Below are 18742 nucleotides of genomic sequence, written 5' to 3'. Positions count from 1 at the left end.
GAGCAAAACGAAACCAAAATGTGTGGTTGAGTTGAGGGCAACTATGAGACTTCATTTCAGTACAGGACTGCAAAACTCGGCGAAGGGTGTGCAGACAAGAACATGATTGGTAGGTGTCGCGTTGGAGTGGGGGTGGTGAACGGTGAGCGTCTATGAATGTTCACAGCCAGCAAAATAATGAACGCCTCGTTTTATCTCTTTCTAATCTCCTCTTTCATATTGACAGAGCGACTTCGCTCAAAGTGCTTGACACATTTTGATACACGGTGACAGAATGGAATGATTTAGATGGCCGGGACGTGTGAGGATTGAATGAGTGTCAACGATAGAGGGCACTTAGGGGCAGTGGAGGGAGTGGAGGGGGGGAGGAGGGAAGAAGACGAGAATGGGAAATAGAGAAGAGGTGAGGCTTTAATAGAGTAATGAAAATAGGTTGAAGAGGGGGGGGGGAGGCTGCTTTTACATATAGGGGCAGTGTTAAGCCTATAGGCAGTGCTGCGTCTATGGGCATGCAGTGTTGCGTCTATGTGTAGTGTTGCGTGTCTAGGCAGTGCTGAGTCTATGGGCAGTGCTGAGTCTATGGACAGTGCTGAGTCTATGGACAGTGCTGAGTCTATGGGCAGTGCTGAGTCTATGGTCAGTGCTGAGTCTATGGACAGTGGATAGATCATGGCCGATGATATTACAACCATTATTGTAAAGTGTATATTAGAGAGATATGCACATTACATTTTATTTACAGTCTAATGTGACCTTTTGCAATGTGCAGTTGAGCATATTTATACTGGATGTCGGAGCCTAACTCTCACTCCATTGTGTTATCCTTTTTTAAAACATATTGCAATGAATGTTGAGACGAGTAAATACTTTCATTGTTTACAGCCTTTGCCAGTCAGGCTGCTGGATTAAATTGCTAGAAATAAAACTCGGGTTGCCCAATTCAGAACATAATGCACAAATCACTGCACCACCACTCCTACAATGTCCGGGTGATGACTTTCATGGAAATATTTCCATGAGAGAGCATGAACTCGGGATCGATTGTGTAGTTTTATCAGTCATCAGCATCATCCATAATGCAATTTCCATTTTTTTGACACTTAAATTTATCGTATTTAGTATGGGTGAAGTTAATCTCAAGACGATATGCAAATAAAGGGAGGCATTTCTATGATGATGATTCTCTTCCCTTGCTGGCATCTATATACGAATGCATTGCTTGGGATGATTTATGGCTTTGCGAATGTACTTCACCAAATGTATCTGCCAGTAAAGTAAAATGTATTTACATAAACCAAATTTTATCAAGATAACATTTTAATTGCGAATTTCGTACCAAACACGCACAACACTTTCCTTCATCTGCAGTCTAATGCTTAAAAATTTCAAGTACCGATTTTAATAGTTATATTGTTTCTCAAACATACATTTTGTATAAAAAATAATGTATCTGCTTACTTATAAGTTAAATTATAATAATACGTATATTGTAGTATTCCCGAAATAAATTACTGTATTAGCATAATAAACGTTACATGTTCTGCATTAATAGTAAAAAAGCTTAAATAATTTAACAAAAATACGTCTTAATTTCATTTGTAGTCTGCTTTTCATTTATATCAAATGGCTTGTAAGTGCTCGATTTTAAATTAACCTTGCCGTCTAAAAGTAACCTTCCCATGCAGAGTTAATTTTAACCTGCATATTCTTGAAAATATAGATTGATGGGGGGGGACGGACATGCAGATATCTCCACCGCCAGGAATGGGGAAATGTAGATGTTCTTGAAGACCAACGAGTCGCATGTGTTTCATGCAGTTTTCTTTCGAGATTGGGTTGTCGGTGATGTTTTCTTTTTAAACATCAATGAAATGTGATTAAATAGATCTTTCAGTCCACATAGAGCATTTTCATCCATTTCCTGTAAATACAATTAAGCAAATTGACAAGATCATTCTTTAGTTCGATTTTCCAAAAGGTTAGACAAAAAGCAATGCATGCAAGTCAAGAACAATGTTGCGACTTAAACGTTTAAACGTGTACATTTATGCACGTGAAATCACGATTCTTAAAATATTTTTAAATGTACGTTAGCCACAACAAACATCAAAGCGGTTGTGTATTAAGTATTTTTTTTCGAATTAAAGCTTTCGTGACTGCAGAGATTCATCTTCTTGGTTCTTTCGATAAAGTCACGTAGAAGGGAAGTAATAAAATAATAAAAATAAAACGTAATAAAATAATTCTCACGACGTTTCGGCCACAACGCAAGCAGTCGTCCTCAGGTGAAGAACAGTTACGTATCTCTTTGAAAGTCAAATGAGCGACTGCTTACGATGGTTTATTTAAATTTAGACTAGATAGTGGACCTGGAGGAGTCCAAAGTGAGAAATTAAAAATGAAATTGCCTTTGTCAAGGATAAACCCAAACAATGAAAGTGATCATTAAAAGTAGGATACCAATGTGTCTCAAGAAGAAAAGTTTTATAACCATCGCATGCTCCCAGCTTTGATATGAATTAGAAACATGAATACTGTACTGACAAATAACAGGCATAGAGAGAAATTTATACGACACTAGGAGATGGGGAAAAATTTACACATTGATCACTAAACACCCAAATCAAATATCTTATTGATAATTTTGAAAAGTACATGGGGTTTGGGCAAAATGCGTCATTTTAGATGCGATGATGGGCAAAGGACAATGACTAGTGACGGTCTGAGATGGCACGACCATTGCAGAGATGCAGCGTTAGGATCAGTTCAAAAAGCACTGGACAGCAAAACATAACAGGGATCCCATTTAAGCTTGAACGTCAAGATGAAATCACTATTCTTGTGAATTTTCACACAGCCTTATGATCGCCACCAGCTCAAGATGAGCAGTTATTATTTTGCGTTGCATGCATCTTAAAAAAGTTAGGTTTGGGTTATGATTTCAGCTCTTGCATTCATGTCGGTATCTTTCATATTTTCCTTATAATGCATATGATGGTAATACTACCTAACTTGTATGAATGATTGATCGATATATAAGCTACTTTTATAAAACACGAATTTACGTAAGCATTGCACATGACAAAAAAACTCACCTGCTGCTTAATTCTCTCGATCTTCTCAATTTGCTTCTTTGCCGATGATTGTATTTTTTTACGTCCACAGCTTACCTCCTAGAGTAAAGACAACGAATTAGAAATGTATTAGGTTTTTCTTAAAATATGACGTCTCCGTATCTAATTCGCTAATTGCTGATTCTTCAACAAGAGTCATACTGCTCTGTGATGTGATGTTGCTACTTCCGTATTGAATCTGTTTTTAATGCTATGGCCTAAAATTAAAGACCTTGCGATTAAACTGACTGTAGACTTCAATGCAAAAATTGTGGTCTCCGACTTTCAAACAAATACATGTCCAAATTGAAGCACTTTTCTCTAGCTAATGATAAAAAACACCCAGAAAATTAAATGGAGGCCATAAACTAAAGTATGGGTTTACATTTTAAAAATGATGTTATTCTAAAAAAAAATACAATTTCCTTTTTGTACAGCTCTAATAACAATATTTCAATAAATAATATACGGATATGTACATCCCATTAGCCACGAACAAAGAAATGCATTTTCAACATTAATGTAATTTATATAATTGACTCAACTTCTAAAATAGAGATGTGGGAGATTAATGTCAATCAATCAAACTTTACGTCGTACCACAATTCGTGCAAACAATGCAATACCAACACCATTGGAACCTCCTTGGCCAGGAGCAAAATATGATTATTGTTTTTTTTACCCTTTTTATCTGGCAACAAAACTGACACTTTTTTTACAAGGACAGTGCATACATTATCAGAGTTGTGTTTTTTGTTTGCATTCCGACCGCAGGTATTGTGGTTAATGCAAACATGACTCCTTGTAAAAAAAAGTGGCAGTTTTGTTGCCAGATAAAAGAGTAAAAAAATCAATTATCAATGCAATACCAAGTTCTTTACATGACTACTACATGTTGCGACTGGCGCTCTATAAACAACAATAAGAATGACACGTAACGAAAATGGCGACACATGATCCACGAAAGGTATTAAACAGAATGCATACTAAACACACAAAGCATCCTAAGTCAAAAGCCAGTCTAAAAAGGTACGTTTTAAGATTTCGTTTAAAAACATTCAACCAATTCTGATGCACTCAGATCCTCAGGCAGGCTGTTGTTAAAGGCGAGGACCACATCAGGTGGAGGCTGCCTGCCCCTTCAGTCTTGGTCCTGGCCTTTGGCACACCCAGGAGACCAGTACCAGTGGACGTGAGGGATATTACCGGGTTCCCCATACCTTTTTAAAAGCATGTCAGACATGTGTGCAGGTACCAGTCCAATATGCATTTAATAATATCTGTTTTTACTGTGAATACTTACGCAAGATTCAAACGTGCTGATGGTGTGGTTCATCGTGTTCATGAGCTGACTCCTGGCTGCCAAGTTGTGCGCGGAGAATTTTCCTCGTGGAATCCCAATGTATAAAGTAAAATAAGTCTTCAACAGAGTACAGAGACTCTTGCCCTGCCAAGACACGTACAATTAACATAATCAATTACACGTGATTTTAAGTTTGTGAAACATATCCGGGCGCGTGTGACGGTATTAACCAAGAGCGGATTTTGATTTAAAGCTTTCGTGACTGCAGGGATTCATATTCTTGGTTCTTTCGGTAAAGTCACGTAGAAGGGAAATAATAAAATAATATTAACATTAAACAATAAAAATTCTCACGACGTTTCGACTGCAACACAAGCAATCATCATCAGGTGTGACATCCACAGAAAGAAAAAAAAAATTTCTGTGGATTTCACAAGAATACAAGAGCAGATTATTAAGTTATTTATTGATAACCCAGCTGTCTTCTGGCGTATGGGAAGTGTACATCTAAATGATACGTCCACGTTCTAGATTTGAAGCTTTCGTGACTGCAAGGATTCATACTCATAGGTTTTTTTCGGTAAAGTCACGTAGGTAAAATATAAAATTAAAATTAATAAAAATAAAATACTAAAAAATCCGAAACGTCGTGATTTTATTTTACTTTAAATTTTTATTTTATTTTTTAACTACGTGACTTTACCGAACAAACCTAAGAGAGTATCTACGTCCACGCTTAAGTTTGTGAGCCGTGTGATCGCTTCGGGAGGAGCGCGACTCGTGCTGCTCTGGCCGCCGGAGGTCGCGCACAGAATGCAGTTTCGTTCGAGATGAGGGCCCATTGCGTTGTTCCGGTGACCACAATCGCCGAACTTTGGGATCATCTTTAATATCCCACTCGTTGAAGAGGTGTGTGAGGCAGCGAGCAGTCGTACGCATTTACGTTGAACTTCTTTCGCACCGTACGTAGACTACCGTGATAATCGGAGGTGCGTATGATTTGTTCGTATTTATTATGTGTGGTGTGTGTGTGGGTGGTTGTTGGTGGTGGAGCAAGGGGGGCGGTGGAGCAGCGGTTAGCGCACTGCGATTCGAACCCGGCGACCCGAGTTCGATTCCCGCTTACGGCCAAGACCAGTGACGATCACTTGAACTCTCCCTGGGCATTCCCCAGGTCGACTTCGGCCTCGAATGAGTACCCTGGTGCCGTGTGTAAACATCGCCACTGGGGAGACAAAGGCGGCCGGGCGTGGTGCTGGCCACCCACCCCCTCGTGTGCCGTTCCAGCCTTCATCGGTGCTCGCTAACGGCACTCGCCATCGACAATCTGTTACAGGCTACACGGGGGGATCTTTGTCTTTGCGTGTATAGCGGTGGTGGTGGGGCCCTCGACAAGGCTACTATTCGGAACCTCAGCAGAACTCAAAGCGTTCGCCAGAATGCCCTTGTGTTCGCGGTATCTCAGGGTCGAGCAGCTCTTGTTTTGTCGTGGGAGGGATTCCAAAACTCCAGACATCACGACCCTCCGCCACGCTATATCTTTCCACGGTTTACCAATCTACTCTCCCCCTTCAATTACAAATTAACTCGTTTCACGCTGCGCGCCCCCTGATGAGTGTTAAACATGTCCCTCGCGACGCGCTGAGCCATGCGGTTTTAACAGTCGGTTTAATTGAGTAGTGGCGAAGTCGTATTCAGTGCTAACACCTCGCCAAGCCATTCATTGCAGTTCTGTGATTTTGTCATTGTGTGATAGTACCTTCATCTTCTTGAAGTCTTTATTCGCCAGCACGATGTTGGGGGCGTTATTCTATAAAAAAAACAATTAAAAAAATGTCAGTACACACAATGGCGACCATACAACACTTTAGAGAATATAATACATTTTTTGCAGTCTTTTTTTTTTCAAAGAATGACAGACTGGGAAAATAGCCATTTCACAACATACTTTTATCATCTTTAAGTGAGAAGATTATGATAACCAGGATGAAATACCTCTATTAAATATAGTTTTTTTGACACCGACTAAATAATAATTTAAAGCTGCAGCCCTGCAATTTCTTGCTCATGCCACTGCTGGAGGAAGGGCTTCCAACAGAGGAGTCTCCCTCTCTCTCTCTCTCTCGAGCCGCTGATGATGGTATTTCGGTCGTATCTTTGACCCTGGCCAGACCTCTTTGAAGTCCGGGTACCCACAATTTATCCCACCACACACAGTCGACCTGTCGATCGACTGGTGTAGCCAATTATACTGCCGCTTTGAATTATTATTTAGTCGGTGTCAAAATACAATATTTAATCTAGGTATTTCATCCTGGTTGTCATAATCGTGTCAGAAAATTAATTGTGACGTATGCATCGTGGGACAGTGTGCCAAGTTGCCTGGCGCGTGCCTAATTTGAAGATGAAAATGTTCAATAAAAAAACAATAAATAGGCAAACCTGGTCACAAGACAGCTGTAGCGCTTGGAGTCGAGCGTGCAAATACTTGGCCTTTTCCATGTTGAGGCCAGCATGCTTTGGACACGCATTGCCTTGGGCCAAGCTGTCCAATACCCCTGATGTCATGATCACGACACACAGCAACAGCACTCTCTGGAGCATCTGCACGAGGTTGGCCATCTTTCCTCTGAAACCTACTAAGCATAAAGTACATGGACACAGACAGTGAAAGCGTTAATTATGGCTGTCATTTAACAGTAAACAAAAGAAAAATGTTTCAAGCGTCATTGTTGTCGCGTAGTCTTTGGGGGACTTCTTAGGCCAATGATGTATTGCCTATTATTATTGACACAGAAATTCCACGAAAATGTACGCGTTATTTATGTTGTTATTTTGTGGTAGATTTAGGGCTATAAAAACTTGATTTGGCGCTTTCGTGACGGCAGGAATTACTCTTTGGTTCTTTCGGTAAATGTGTTTTTAAATTTAATGAAGGTATACTGTTTGTATATGCATTGGTCAATTAGTATACTTTCTACAAGGACATTATTACTTTTATTATTAACCACAATTATTGCGTGTGTACCTTATCATTATTAACGCTTTACTCGTAAATAATATTTCTGTACAATTGAATGCTAAACTTTTGCGACCAAAAATGATCTATAAAAAAAACCTTACATTTATTTTCAAAACCAAATTTGCATATTTTATAGTAGTTTCATCCCGATCGATGTATCATACGTTTAACACGTAATAGGCTTTCGCGACAAATATTCATAATTCAGGTATTTTTTTCGTTAGATGACATAAATATAAATGTGTGGTTAAACCCGCCACCACGCGACACAGACAATTTAGTAAGGTTTGTCACGTTAGCATAACATGCCAATTCGTTACTAGTACAGCACGCCGGTGTGTTGGAGAGTAACTCTGCAACATTTATAATCTAAGTATGACATTTCGCCAGTAATTACAACTAGCATCATCAGGCGACAGCCAGATTTGTGGAGAAATTGGCTGTCGGATGGTGGCAGATTTAACGACGCATATTTACGCGATCCAACCCAAAACACACACTTTTATGAACATATAATACGTTAAATCTAGCATAGTATCATATTAATGAACAGGTCAAATCAGCTTAAAAATACATTTTTTTGGTAGTATAGCTATTTATAACTCTGAGACTCGTGAAAATAGAAATGCTTTGATATAGAAATGTAACTACAATTTTACGCAACATGTTGAAGACTGATTTCTAATAAAGAATAAAAATGGTGTAATAATGTACCAAACACAACTTTAAAACTATATTTTCTAAACATCCATTCATCACAAATCGGTCGAACGATTAAAAAGTTTAATCTGGCTCCAAAAATTACAGCAATTAACATGCCCATATCGGCACAAGACCTGACATTTTAAACCAAAAAACATTATTCTGACAATTATCATCACCCTGAGACACTCGTATAACAGCAATGGCTACATGAGCCAGGGATGCCTCTCACCTGCAGAACCTTTGGAGCTTTGTTCATGATTTTCTGAGGCTGATCTGCTCATTATATGCGTGTTCTCGCCTACACACTTTGGGGTTGTGAAATTGGTTATTAGTGGGTTGTGCTTGGATTGAGGTTTCATTTTCTGATCCTAAAAGCGTGGTTTGCAGTCGAGTTTGGGAAATCCCACTTGATAAAGCTGCTTGTGACGCGTAACATTACAATCTTCCGTAAAATGAAAGTATATTTCACATTCCATAATTTGTTGAGTAATTTGCCCACTTCTGATGCATATTGTCATAGAGGCTACATCGCATGCGTCATTACGTGTTCTTTGGTGGCATGGGCATCGGAAAACCACCCACCGTTACCATATGACATCACAATTTCTGTTGGATAAGCGTGCGTGGTCTAGTTGATGCCTGAGGAGATATGGGAGAGAGAAACATGTGTAGACTTCTTAAATTAGAATATTCCTAATACTTAGTTTACACTTCATACAATCATTAAACAATAATTAACAAGTGTGGGCTGTATTCCTGTGCACTGAATAAATTTGCACTCAATGTTATAATGAATTGCAATTTTTGTTAATGTCTGTCATTCCATACTAGTGAGCTTTTTTGGGAAATCCATTGCACTCCAGGATCCTCTTTATCTGTGGTCCAATAAAGACACTGGCTTTGACCTTTGTCTCAGACAGCTTAGGGAAGAAGTCTTGAAGGTACTTGAAGGCTGCCGACTCCTTACCTACAGCTCTGACAAATTGTTTCATAAGGCCCAATTTCATGTGCAGTGGTGGCATCAGCACCTTCCGGGGGTCCACCAGTGGCTCCCACTTTACGTTGTTCCTACCCACAGAGAACTCGGTCCGCTGTGGCCAGTCCCGCCTGTGGTAGTGCGCCTTGGTGTCTAAATCTTTTGTAGCAATTTTTGTCTTAATTCAGTATAAATACATGCTAATTTTTATTCATTTTAGTTTTATCTGACTTTACGTGAACGAAAAGACACAAATTCGCCCGTTTTCTCATTGAAAATGGGTACATTTCAAAATATCACTGTCCTGGTCACAAAAAGTTTGTGGGGAATAATAGCCATTTTTCTGCACTTTTGAGGCATAAGCAATGAGGAAATAACACTTACATACCCAGGGACAAAAATTAATTGTTGCACAGTGTAATAGGCCACTTCGTCGAGCTATTCATTTGTGATAGCCAGGTCGCTTCTGAAAATAAAGAGCTACATACAGGTCAATGGGCTTTACCTGGTAAAATAAAAGAAAGTGTTTTAGTTACCCTTAACTGCAGATAAAACTAAGTTTTTTGAAAAATGCGGATAAGCAAATGTATTTGCCGAGCGGATCATCCCATCTGTGGCAGGAAAAGAGAAAAAAAGCTTGTGATTTTAATCAGAAAACCCTTTTGATTTTAATCAGTTTTTTTTCCTTACCGGAGTAACGACGAAAAGTGGGTCGCGGGAAAAGGGGACCGGCCAACACGACGCGCGGATAATGAGGAGGATATTTAGTAGGGGGCGGTGACTCCTCTTATCCGCGACTATCCGCAGCGGGGACGTTTGCAGATTCCCGCTTGCGCTTCAAACGCGTGCTGGAGAAGGGAGACAAAGGCGGTCGGGCGTGGTGCGCGCCACTCCAAGCCGTCGTGTGCAGTGCCGGCTTTATTCGTTGCTCGCTAACGGTACTTTCCCCACTCCCTATTGGGGCAAGGCTGTCCTTGTTTTGGTGTGTGTGAGTGAATTATAATTCTTCTTGGTTCTTTCGGTAAAGTCACGTAGAATGGAAACAATAAAAATAATGAAATAAAACATAATAAAATAATTCTCACGACGTTTCGGCCACAACGCAAGCAGCCGTCATCAGGTGAAGACCAGGTCTGTCGGGGAGACAGCGTCTTCACCTGATGACGGCTGCTTGCGTTGTGGCCGAAACGTCGTGAGAATTATTTTATTATATATTTTTTTAATTTTTTTTGTTTGCATTCTACATGCCTTTACCGAAAGAACCAAGAAGATAAATCCCTGCAGTCACAAAAGCTTTAAATCGAAATTGAATTATAATTATTAGAGCGGCGATTAGCGCTCTGCGCTACGAACCCCGTTCTGGGATTCGGACTCGTGGCGATTATTTGAACCGGGTCCTGTGCCCTCGCCAAGGTCGAACGCAGCCTCAAACAAGTGCCTGGTGCGATGTGTAAACATCGCCACTCGGGAGACAAAGGCGGCCGGGCGTGGTGTTTGGCCCAAACAGTATTTTAAAGGCGACAAAGCGGCGTGCTAACTCGGGCTGAACGATTAATCGATTTCAAATCGAAATCGCAATTTGAAACGATGCTGTTAGCAAGTCGCAAAGGCTGCGATTTTCAAAGTCCTATTACTTGTTGGAATTGTTTTATTTTATATTATTTTTACTTTATTTAACTTAACAATTGTTGCGTGTTTGATTGTTATATTTCAATTCAAACATTTTTAATAAATACATGTTGGAAGCCAGTCGTATATTTTAAGTTCTCATCTTTGCATTATAATATATAGAGCAGTTCATATTTTGTTGGTATCATGTGGTACTGTTCCGTCGTGTTTTAAAATCTATTACACAGTGAATATTGAACTGAAGCTTGACTTAAAAACATTTTAATCGCAACGTCTGTAAAAAAAAATCGCAGTTCGATATTTTCCCCAAATCGCGCATGTCGCAAGCTCGGTGCCGTGGCGCCTCCTGGTGGACGTCAACTTTAATTGCAGCAGCTGAGTGGCTCGAGACGACCTCCCCCAGGGTTCGCCGTCTTCTCGACGCACGGCTGCTGATGGCGTAGATGCAGAGCAACCGCTACAATCTTCTTGGTTCTTTCGGTAAAGTCACGTAGAATGGAAATAATAAAATAATAAAAATGAAACATAATAAAATAATTCTCACGACGTTTCGGCCACAACGCAAGCAGCCGTCCTCAGGTGAAGAACAGGTCTGTCGGTAAGACAGCGTCTGAATGAAACACCCCAGGCTTGGAGCGTATATTTAAGCTGGGTTGGAGGAGGAAGAGCGCCTTGACAAAATAATTTGCATATCTTCTTGGTTGTTCTTCACCTGAGGACGGCTGCTTGTGTTGTGGCCGAAACGTCGTGAGAATTATTTTATTATGTTTTATTTTTATTTTATTATTTCCATTCTATGTGACTTTACCGAAAGAACCAAGAAGATGAATCCCTGCAGTCACGAAAGCTTTAAATCGAAATTTAACCGCTACAATGTCACATTCAGGTGGTCATGCCCAGACAACCGCATCAGGAGCTGCATCATCGCTGCGATGTCTCCTCATTCGTATTTGTGGATCAGGGGCATTGCGTCGTTCCGGTTTGTTCTGGATCACCGCGGTATTTTTTAGTTGTCAGCCAACAATCGGCCGCAACTCCAAGCACCGCCCCCCACTGTTCCATTCACATAAGGCCCCCCCTCCCACTTAACTTGTATTTAAGAGCTTGCCTCTTGGATTTTTTCGTCACTTGATACAGTAAATTTAGCTGTGACGGTTCCACCTGATGACGGAGACTTGTGTTGCCTCCGAAACGTCGTGATTTATTTTATTTCTATTATAATTTTTATTATTTATTTTTACCTTCGCGACTTTACCGAAAAAACCTAAGAGTGTGAATCCTTGCAGTCACGAAAGCTTCAAATCTAGGACGTTTTAATTGCCCATTTGTGCATCGGGTATCCGTATCGACTGCCATGGTGTGTGTGCAGTGGATACGATTTAGGGGCTGAAGACCATGCGCTCCTTGGAAGATTAAAACCCCAGGGGATCGCCTGCGTTGGCTCTTTCACAGCAAAGTGTTTTGTGTGCCAGTTCTACACCGAGACACACACGGATCCAACATCAAGAGCAGGGGCGGGGGGGAGGGGGGCCAATAAGGAACGTGCCCTCTTGATTGATTTTAGCTGCCGTGCCGGGAGATCGAACCCCCAACGTGTGGATTATAATCGATTTGTTAAAACTCTCAATGCTCTCAAATTCCAGTGGTAGGAATTGGTGTTTTTCATGCACATATTGCGCTGTTTAATATGACGAACAAAGCTGTAAAATTTGACATTTAAAAAAGGAAAGAAATAATGAATGGATTGCAGCCCCTGAAGTGCACAGCATATGTCCAGATATACAACCCGTGTACGTGTTTGTCTCTGAGCAGCATGTACGCAATAAGTGCTCACACATTAGTTGAAAACAAAAACCTTGTTTTTATTGACTAAGTGTTTTTCAAGGCCAGTAACAAAATGCGAGTCTAGATATACACACTGTTGAAACTCACTTGCAGTTGTACGGACAATATCACACATGAATCAACATTCGCCAACGTGTGTGGTCTCCGAAAGCACGCAAGAGTTATTCACATCTTAGGGTCTTTTCCCGCACTAAATGGGCACACACACATTAGTACAACAACCCCTTGTTTACAAAGTCTGGCATGTAAATCCAGGATTGTTTGCACTTAAATGTATTCTGCCACACACGCGCACACAACCGCAATGAACACACGAACAAAGATCCCCTGTTTAACGTCATCGGTTGTCAGAATGAATGCTGGTCACGAGCACCAAATTAAGGCGAGCATGGCACGTAACGTGGTGTGACCAACACGACGTCCAGCCATCGGTCTCCAGTGGTGATGAGTGTCGTGCACTCTGCACCAGGTACTCCTGTTCAAGTGGAGTCCACCTACGGGTTGCCAAGGACGTGTACTAAAAACCAACTCTCCCTGGTTGCGAATCTAACCCAGGCAACTGAGACAAGCGCATTGCGCTAAGTGCAACTCCATCGCATACAAACAAATGCACAGCAACAACCACTATTCGTCATCCGATGTCTGCACGGTGCTTGTGCCAGGTTAGGTACATTTTGAGGCCACATGACGCTGGCAGGTGGCAGGACAGACCCTGGGGTTTTGTGCTTGTTCACCGAATGAGTTGAATGGCAAAAGCAACCACCTTTCCCCCCCCCCCCCTACCCACTGCACCAGGTCGAGTTTAAGGTTTAGAGGGAAAAAATATCCGTACACCTCCAAACTCCTTGCAAATGAATTGACCAAACACAATGGAGCACCAGTCTGGAGCCTCAGTGAGGCATTCTTGTACATTTTCGTGAATAATGTTCAGTATTTATCTATTTCTTACCAGTTATTCATAAATAATGGGGTACTCAAGACGGTCTATTCTCTTGGCAATGATTTCACCAAAGTTCAGACTCTGGGTAAGCTGCGATTTTACTCCTAGAGGTAACGAACAAATACTTGCTTACACCACTGCTGGCAGCAGAAGGGCTACCACTCGAGGATATTTTGGCCTACTCTTCCATATTGGACACACATTTTGGAAGTGGTGGGAGCACCCAGCCTCGAATCCACCAGACACGACCCGCCCCCATAGACTAAATAAATGTGGATGTGGATGGGATTGGAGATCTCGAAGCCCATGGTCTTATCAGTGTTGGCCCAGTCACGTGTGAACATTCAACTTACTCGCAGCAATACCTTGAATGAAGAAGAAACTTTCCTCGGTGAAATGGAATTACAGGTACAGATTCCCAGAACGGGAATGTTCACTGGGTCGGGGATGATCAGAGGGCATTGGCTCCGTGAGCAACATTGTAACGGCACTGCCCAAGATTTTGGTACTTTGGTTGACACCAGAGTGTTCTTACAAAGATAGCAAATATAGGTTTTTTTTTTTAGTGCATCAATCCCAAGTTAATTCATTGCATAGAGTCCGTGCTTAAAGTTGAACAATGCTATTAACTGAACTGTGCTAATTCCATAAAGGCAGGGAGCAACCACCCAATCATTGTGAAAATAAGCAACAAGCTACGGACCCGCACATTAAACCTAATCACAGTTTCATCATTTTAATTGTTACGTAATTTCCTTTGGCATCGACTTTGTAAGGGAACTATTTTGTTAACATTAAGCTCACTTCAATGTCAACGAGGCTGGTGAATTAATATCAAGTACTTTGTAAAATAAACTTTTACCTGTGTTATGAATAACTGCATACGTCTTCCTCCAACAATAACAATAGAAGCACTAAAGTAAGGATGTTGTTGAAATTGAAGTATGTTCATAGATGCCAAGACACTTGACAGTTTTTAAAATGTACACTGCCATTTATGTAACCTGCTCACATTTTTGCTATTCTGAATGTAGAATACAAATGTCTGGCATTTGCATGAGTAAAAAAGGGTGCACATTTTTACGACTTTTCAAGATAATCTTGAAGTGGGTTAGTTGTATTTTCCAACAGTTCACGATAAACCGCATGTGGTACTCATTTGTAAACGTTGAACACTTTCCAAATAAGAGTGCATTCTTAACTGCAGTCATGAGAGCATAGGGGGGGAACCCTTTTAAAGCACTGGCCCATTTTTGACAATTTATAACCGAGATTGTTTTTTAACACCGGGAGCCTCAACATTTCAAGTCCTGTTGTATTCATTTTTTTAATGAATGCCAAGCCAATGCAGACACCACCACATGTTGGTAATGCCCACAAGACTGCATTGCAAATCGAACTGCAGACCCCCCAGTTATGAACCGCGACATCTCAACTTCCCAACTGCATATTCTGCTCAATACCAGGAAAAACGCATCTATTCCATATCTCCTCTATGCTTCTACCGTTGCATAATCAGCGATTTGCCTCAAATGAGTGGTGGTGGAACTCGTCACGATATTTCCATGGCAGGGCAGACTGTCCATAGGGTGCCTACCATTGACCTCCATTAAAGTGGCATTCACTTTACAAACTCAGAACGATGCGTTAAGTCAATCCCTTCCAGTGATTTGAACTTGCGTGCTTCTGATTTGTGAATCGATTTCTTTAACCACTCTCAGCCAGCTGATTAGTAGCCAAATTCCAAGGATGAGACATTAATGGTGACAAACTAAACTTTTTTTTATTATACCAGGTAAGACCCACTGAGCTACAGAGCTCTTTTTTTCAGAAGCGACCTGGCCACCAATGATAGCTCAACGAAGTGGCTTATCACATTGAAATTTATAACAGCCACAATCTAAACACATGTTGATTCTAAATGTGGAGAGGAAAACCAGAGGACCCGGGGAAAAATCCACACAATCACGGGGAGAACATGCAAGCTCCAAATATACAGGCGTCAGTCAGGATCGTGATCGAACCCACGACCTGTAAACCAGGCGAGGTAGTTAACATCTCGCTGCTGCGGCCCCCATAACTGCTGCCACCAATTAGGAGAGTGCCAAGGGGAATTGGGTCCATGTGTGCTCTGCCCACCACCAAGGTGGAGAAGTGTAACACGAAGCCCCAAATGATTTAGAAATCCTTAAAAAAATAAACTATAATGGTGATCAGACTGTATTGAGATAGTAATCAGACAATGATGATGCTACTGTGGTCACCGATTGTGATTAAATCCCAATCTATAAACCCACAGCAACCACCGGATCCTTTAGCAATCCACAAACCGTTGCATCCAATGAGCTGGATTACAGATGAGCGCCCATGTTCGCACTGTAACAGGTTAAAGCTTTTTATGGCCTCGGAGGCTCAGAACAGGTGCCACTGATGTTTGCCGTGGCCAGGAATCGAACTCAATTTGGCCGATTCTAATGCATAGGAACCATCATCCACGTCATCCCGATCTTCATCGCCGCACCGATCTTCTTCACGCGTGTGCACGACCCCCATTCCGCCACGTTCCACACAGTTTGAGAGCAACGCAAGGCGGCTACGAATGTTTGCGTCGACGGTTCGCGTAGAAGTCTGCACGTGGAGTTGTGCACAATGGGGTCACCCCCCCCTGAGTGTGATTTCGCACCTCCTCAACCCTGCCCTATATCCCCCCTTCGCACTCTGCAGAACGGGTGTCGTTTGAGCGGAATCGACCCCACGTGAATTGCAATGTTTGGAATGGGTCAAATTTTATGTAGGGGGAAAAAAACAAACGAACCCATAATCATCTCTCCAGAGTGGTTGAATTATGGCTAAAATATCTTTATGAATCGGGCCATTTTTTTTTCAGTCAATGAAATTACGTGAATGGTCTTAAGTGTGACTTGCATTGAAAAACTGCACAGTGGGCTTGCTGGTTTTTCAAGCTGTTTGGAGAAACATTACATTCATACTTCGCAGTCTACAATGCAAACTATGTAGGGCATTTGTCTTTGAAATAGAACAACTATATCGCTAAATACAGTAACTTTAAACTATATTATACTCTACGATTGTTTATCTACATTTCTCGCAGTACTATTGTAATGTTTGTGCACGATTAACACGAATTTTACACAAGCATGAAATGTTTAAATCTTATATTCAAGAGACGACATACTTTAAGTTTGCAGTCATAAAACACTTTATAGGTTTAACATTTCTAAAATTAATTCTCAGCTTATTAAAATATGTACAATGTATCCAAATGTAGCTAATTACGTTAATTTATTAGGCAATGGGTATGGATAACACAATTACTGTGGATAAAGTTGAATTTGCTGCGGTCATATGCCAATGAATGCAAACACACAAATAATGGTCGGTGTTATTTCACAGCCATTCAGTGTAACCTATTTTTTCACTTTTTAGTGTAACAAAAGATGCAGCCTTTCGGACACATTATGCGATGCTTAAAGCCACATACTTACGTGAACTTCTTTTGCACCGTACGTAGCCAACCATCTGGGTTTAGAACAGGCAAATTCCCTTGTAAGCATTATATTGTCAAAAAAACCCCACAACGATATGCAAGCCATCTTGCATTTGCACGTACGCTTGCACTTTGGCACAATCTGGACAATACCTGTTGTGCCAAAGACGTGTTTAAATAATTATGGGATTCTTTTTTTCTCATCTGTAAAATTATCATGCGCGGTGCGCCACCGCGGACAGTGAGACACGGTCCACGACCGTGCCTGCAAGTTAGCACTGCATCCAAGATGCAGGAGGAAATTGAACGCTCTTTTAAAGCACACGTGGCCATGAACAGGCTTGCCTGAATTTCGTCATCCTCAACGACAGAACATGAAAAACGATCAAACGACCAGGATGCATCCACGGGGGAAGGTGGGCACGATTGAAAGTCTGGCTTCACCACTAAGGTATATAGGTTTCTGGGATGCAGTTGGGCATCTCTTCACTTTTCACTTGCGGATTGAGCGAGGCAGTTGTGTTAGATTAGCTCACTGTTTGTAAGGCTGCAACATTTGCCATTGCCACCACATTATGACCAGCACTGGGCCAAAACACTGGGCTACATTACCCCTTGTGAAGGGCGCAACGACAAGGCAAGGAACTATCGTCAGATAAAACACGTGGTTTTTTTCTGAGACTGGCACGAACGTGCCCTCATAGGTGTCATTTTCTGACAGCGGATGTCGTCAACATTTGCACAAGCCTAAAAAAAAATAGCCAAGCCTACATTTTTTACTTCGAGTCAATGTCCCCTGCCAGCCATACCACCCGTGCAGACAGAATACAAAACAAAGTAACCGCTGTTGCAAACATTTCTGTAACGGTGCTGCTCTTGTGCACCTTAAGAGACCTCCCCTCACACAGGAGTGAAGACTTCTGAGGGTCTCGCAACACGAAGAAAGACGTTTTAAGGCTCTCCCGTCAGTTTAAAACATCCCAATAATTTTCCACAAGTCCGAAAGGAGGTGTTTTTAAGCAACCTCTCAAAAAAGTTCGAGACTTCAGTACGGTTTCGCACTCTTGAACCTGAAATATCTTGGGAGGGGGACAGCCTTGCGCACGAGAGCGCGATGTTGACGGTCTGGACTTGGCACGTACGTGTGAGTGAGTGTGCCACGCTGTGGCCGCGACATGCCAGGGGCGTTACGCTTCCCCTAGCGAGTTCAGCTTTTGTTGGCATTCTTTGGCTGTTCCTGTTTCTTGCGGCGTTTGTTGAGCAGGGGATTGCTCGACTCGGCCACGTTCTTTATCCTCACTTGTTCGTAGTCGACCCGCAGAGACGCCAGCGCACTTGTCATTTCATCCTGCGTGGACACAGACAAAGATCCACCGAGCACAGCCTTAAACTTGCGGGGCAAGTGGTTATAATCACGTGCACCTAGTTAAGGTCAACAGGCACGTGATGGGGTGGGTGGCCAGCACCACGCCCGGGCATCTTTGTCTCCCGAGTGGCGATGTTTACACACTGCACCAGATACTAATTTGAGTCCGAGTCGACCTAGGGGAGGGTAGGACCAATTAATATGATCATCACTGGTGTTGACTGAGCAGGAATTGAATCTGGATCGGCAGGTTCATAGCGCGCCCCACCAAACCACTACACTCTACCACACAGTCCTTTTCCCTCATTATTCAATTGCCTGTCATACCTATTTTA

General features: G+C 41.8%; 1 protein-coding gene across 1 annotated transcript in view; it reads right to left on the bottom strand.

The window, feature by feature from the left end:
* Positions 1 to 12641: 12641 nt before the first annotated feature.
* Positions 12642 to 18742, bottom strand: part of LOC144944278 (MAP kinase-activated protein kinase 2-like) — a 68946-nt gene continuing 62845 nt past the window's right edge. The window contains exon 10 of the mRNA XM_078872300.1: positions 12642 to 18389. Coding sequence (XP_078728426.1) covers positions 18249 to 18389 — 141 coding nt within the window. The 3' untranslated portion in view covers positions 12642 to 18248. The remainder of the gene's footprint in view (positions 18390 to 18742) is intronic.

Source organism: Lampetra fluviatilis, chromosome 34, assembly GCF_964198595.1.
Source record: "Lampetra fluviatilis chromosome 34, kcLamFluv1.1, whole genome shotgun sequence".
Taxonomy (NCBI): domain Eukaryota; kingdom Metazoa; phylum Chordata; class Hyperoartia; order Petromyzontiformes; family Petromyzontidae; genus Lampetra; species Lampetra fluviatilis.
The sequence above is the reverse complement of the archived record's forward strand: the minus strand, read 5'-3'. Positions and strand labels throughout refer to the sequence as shown.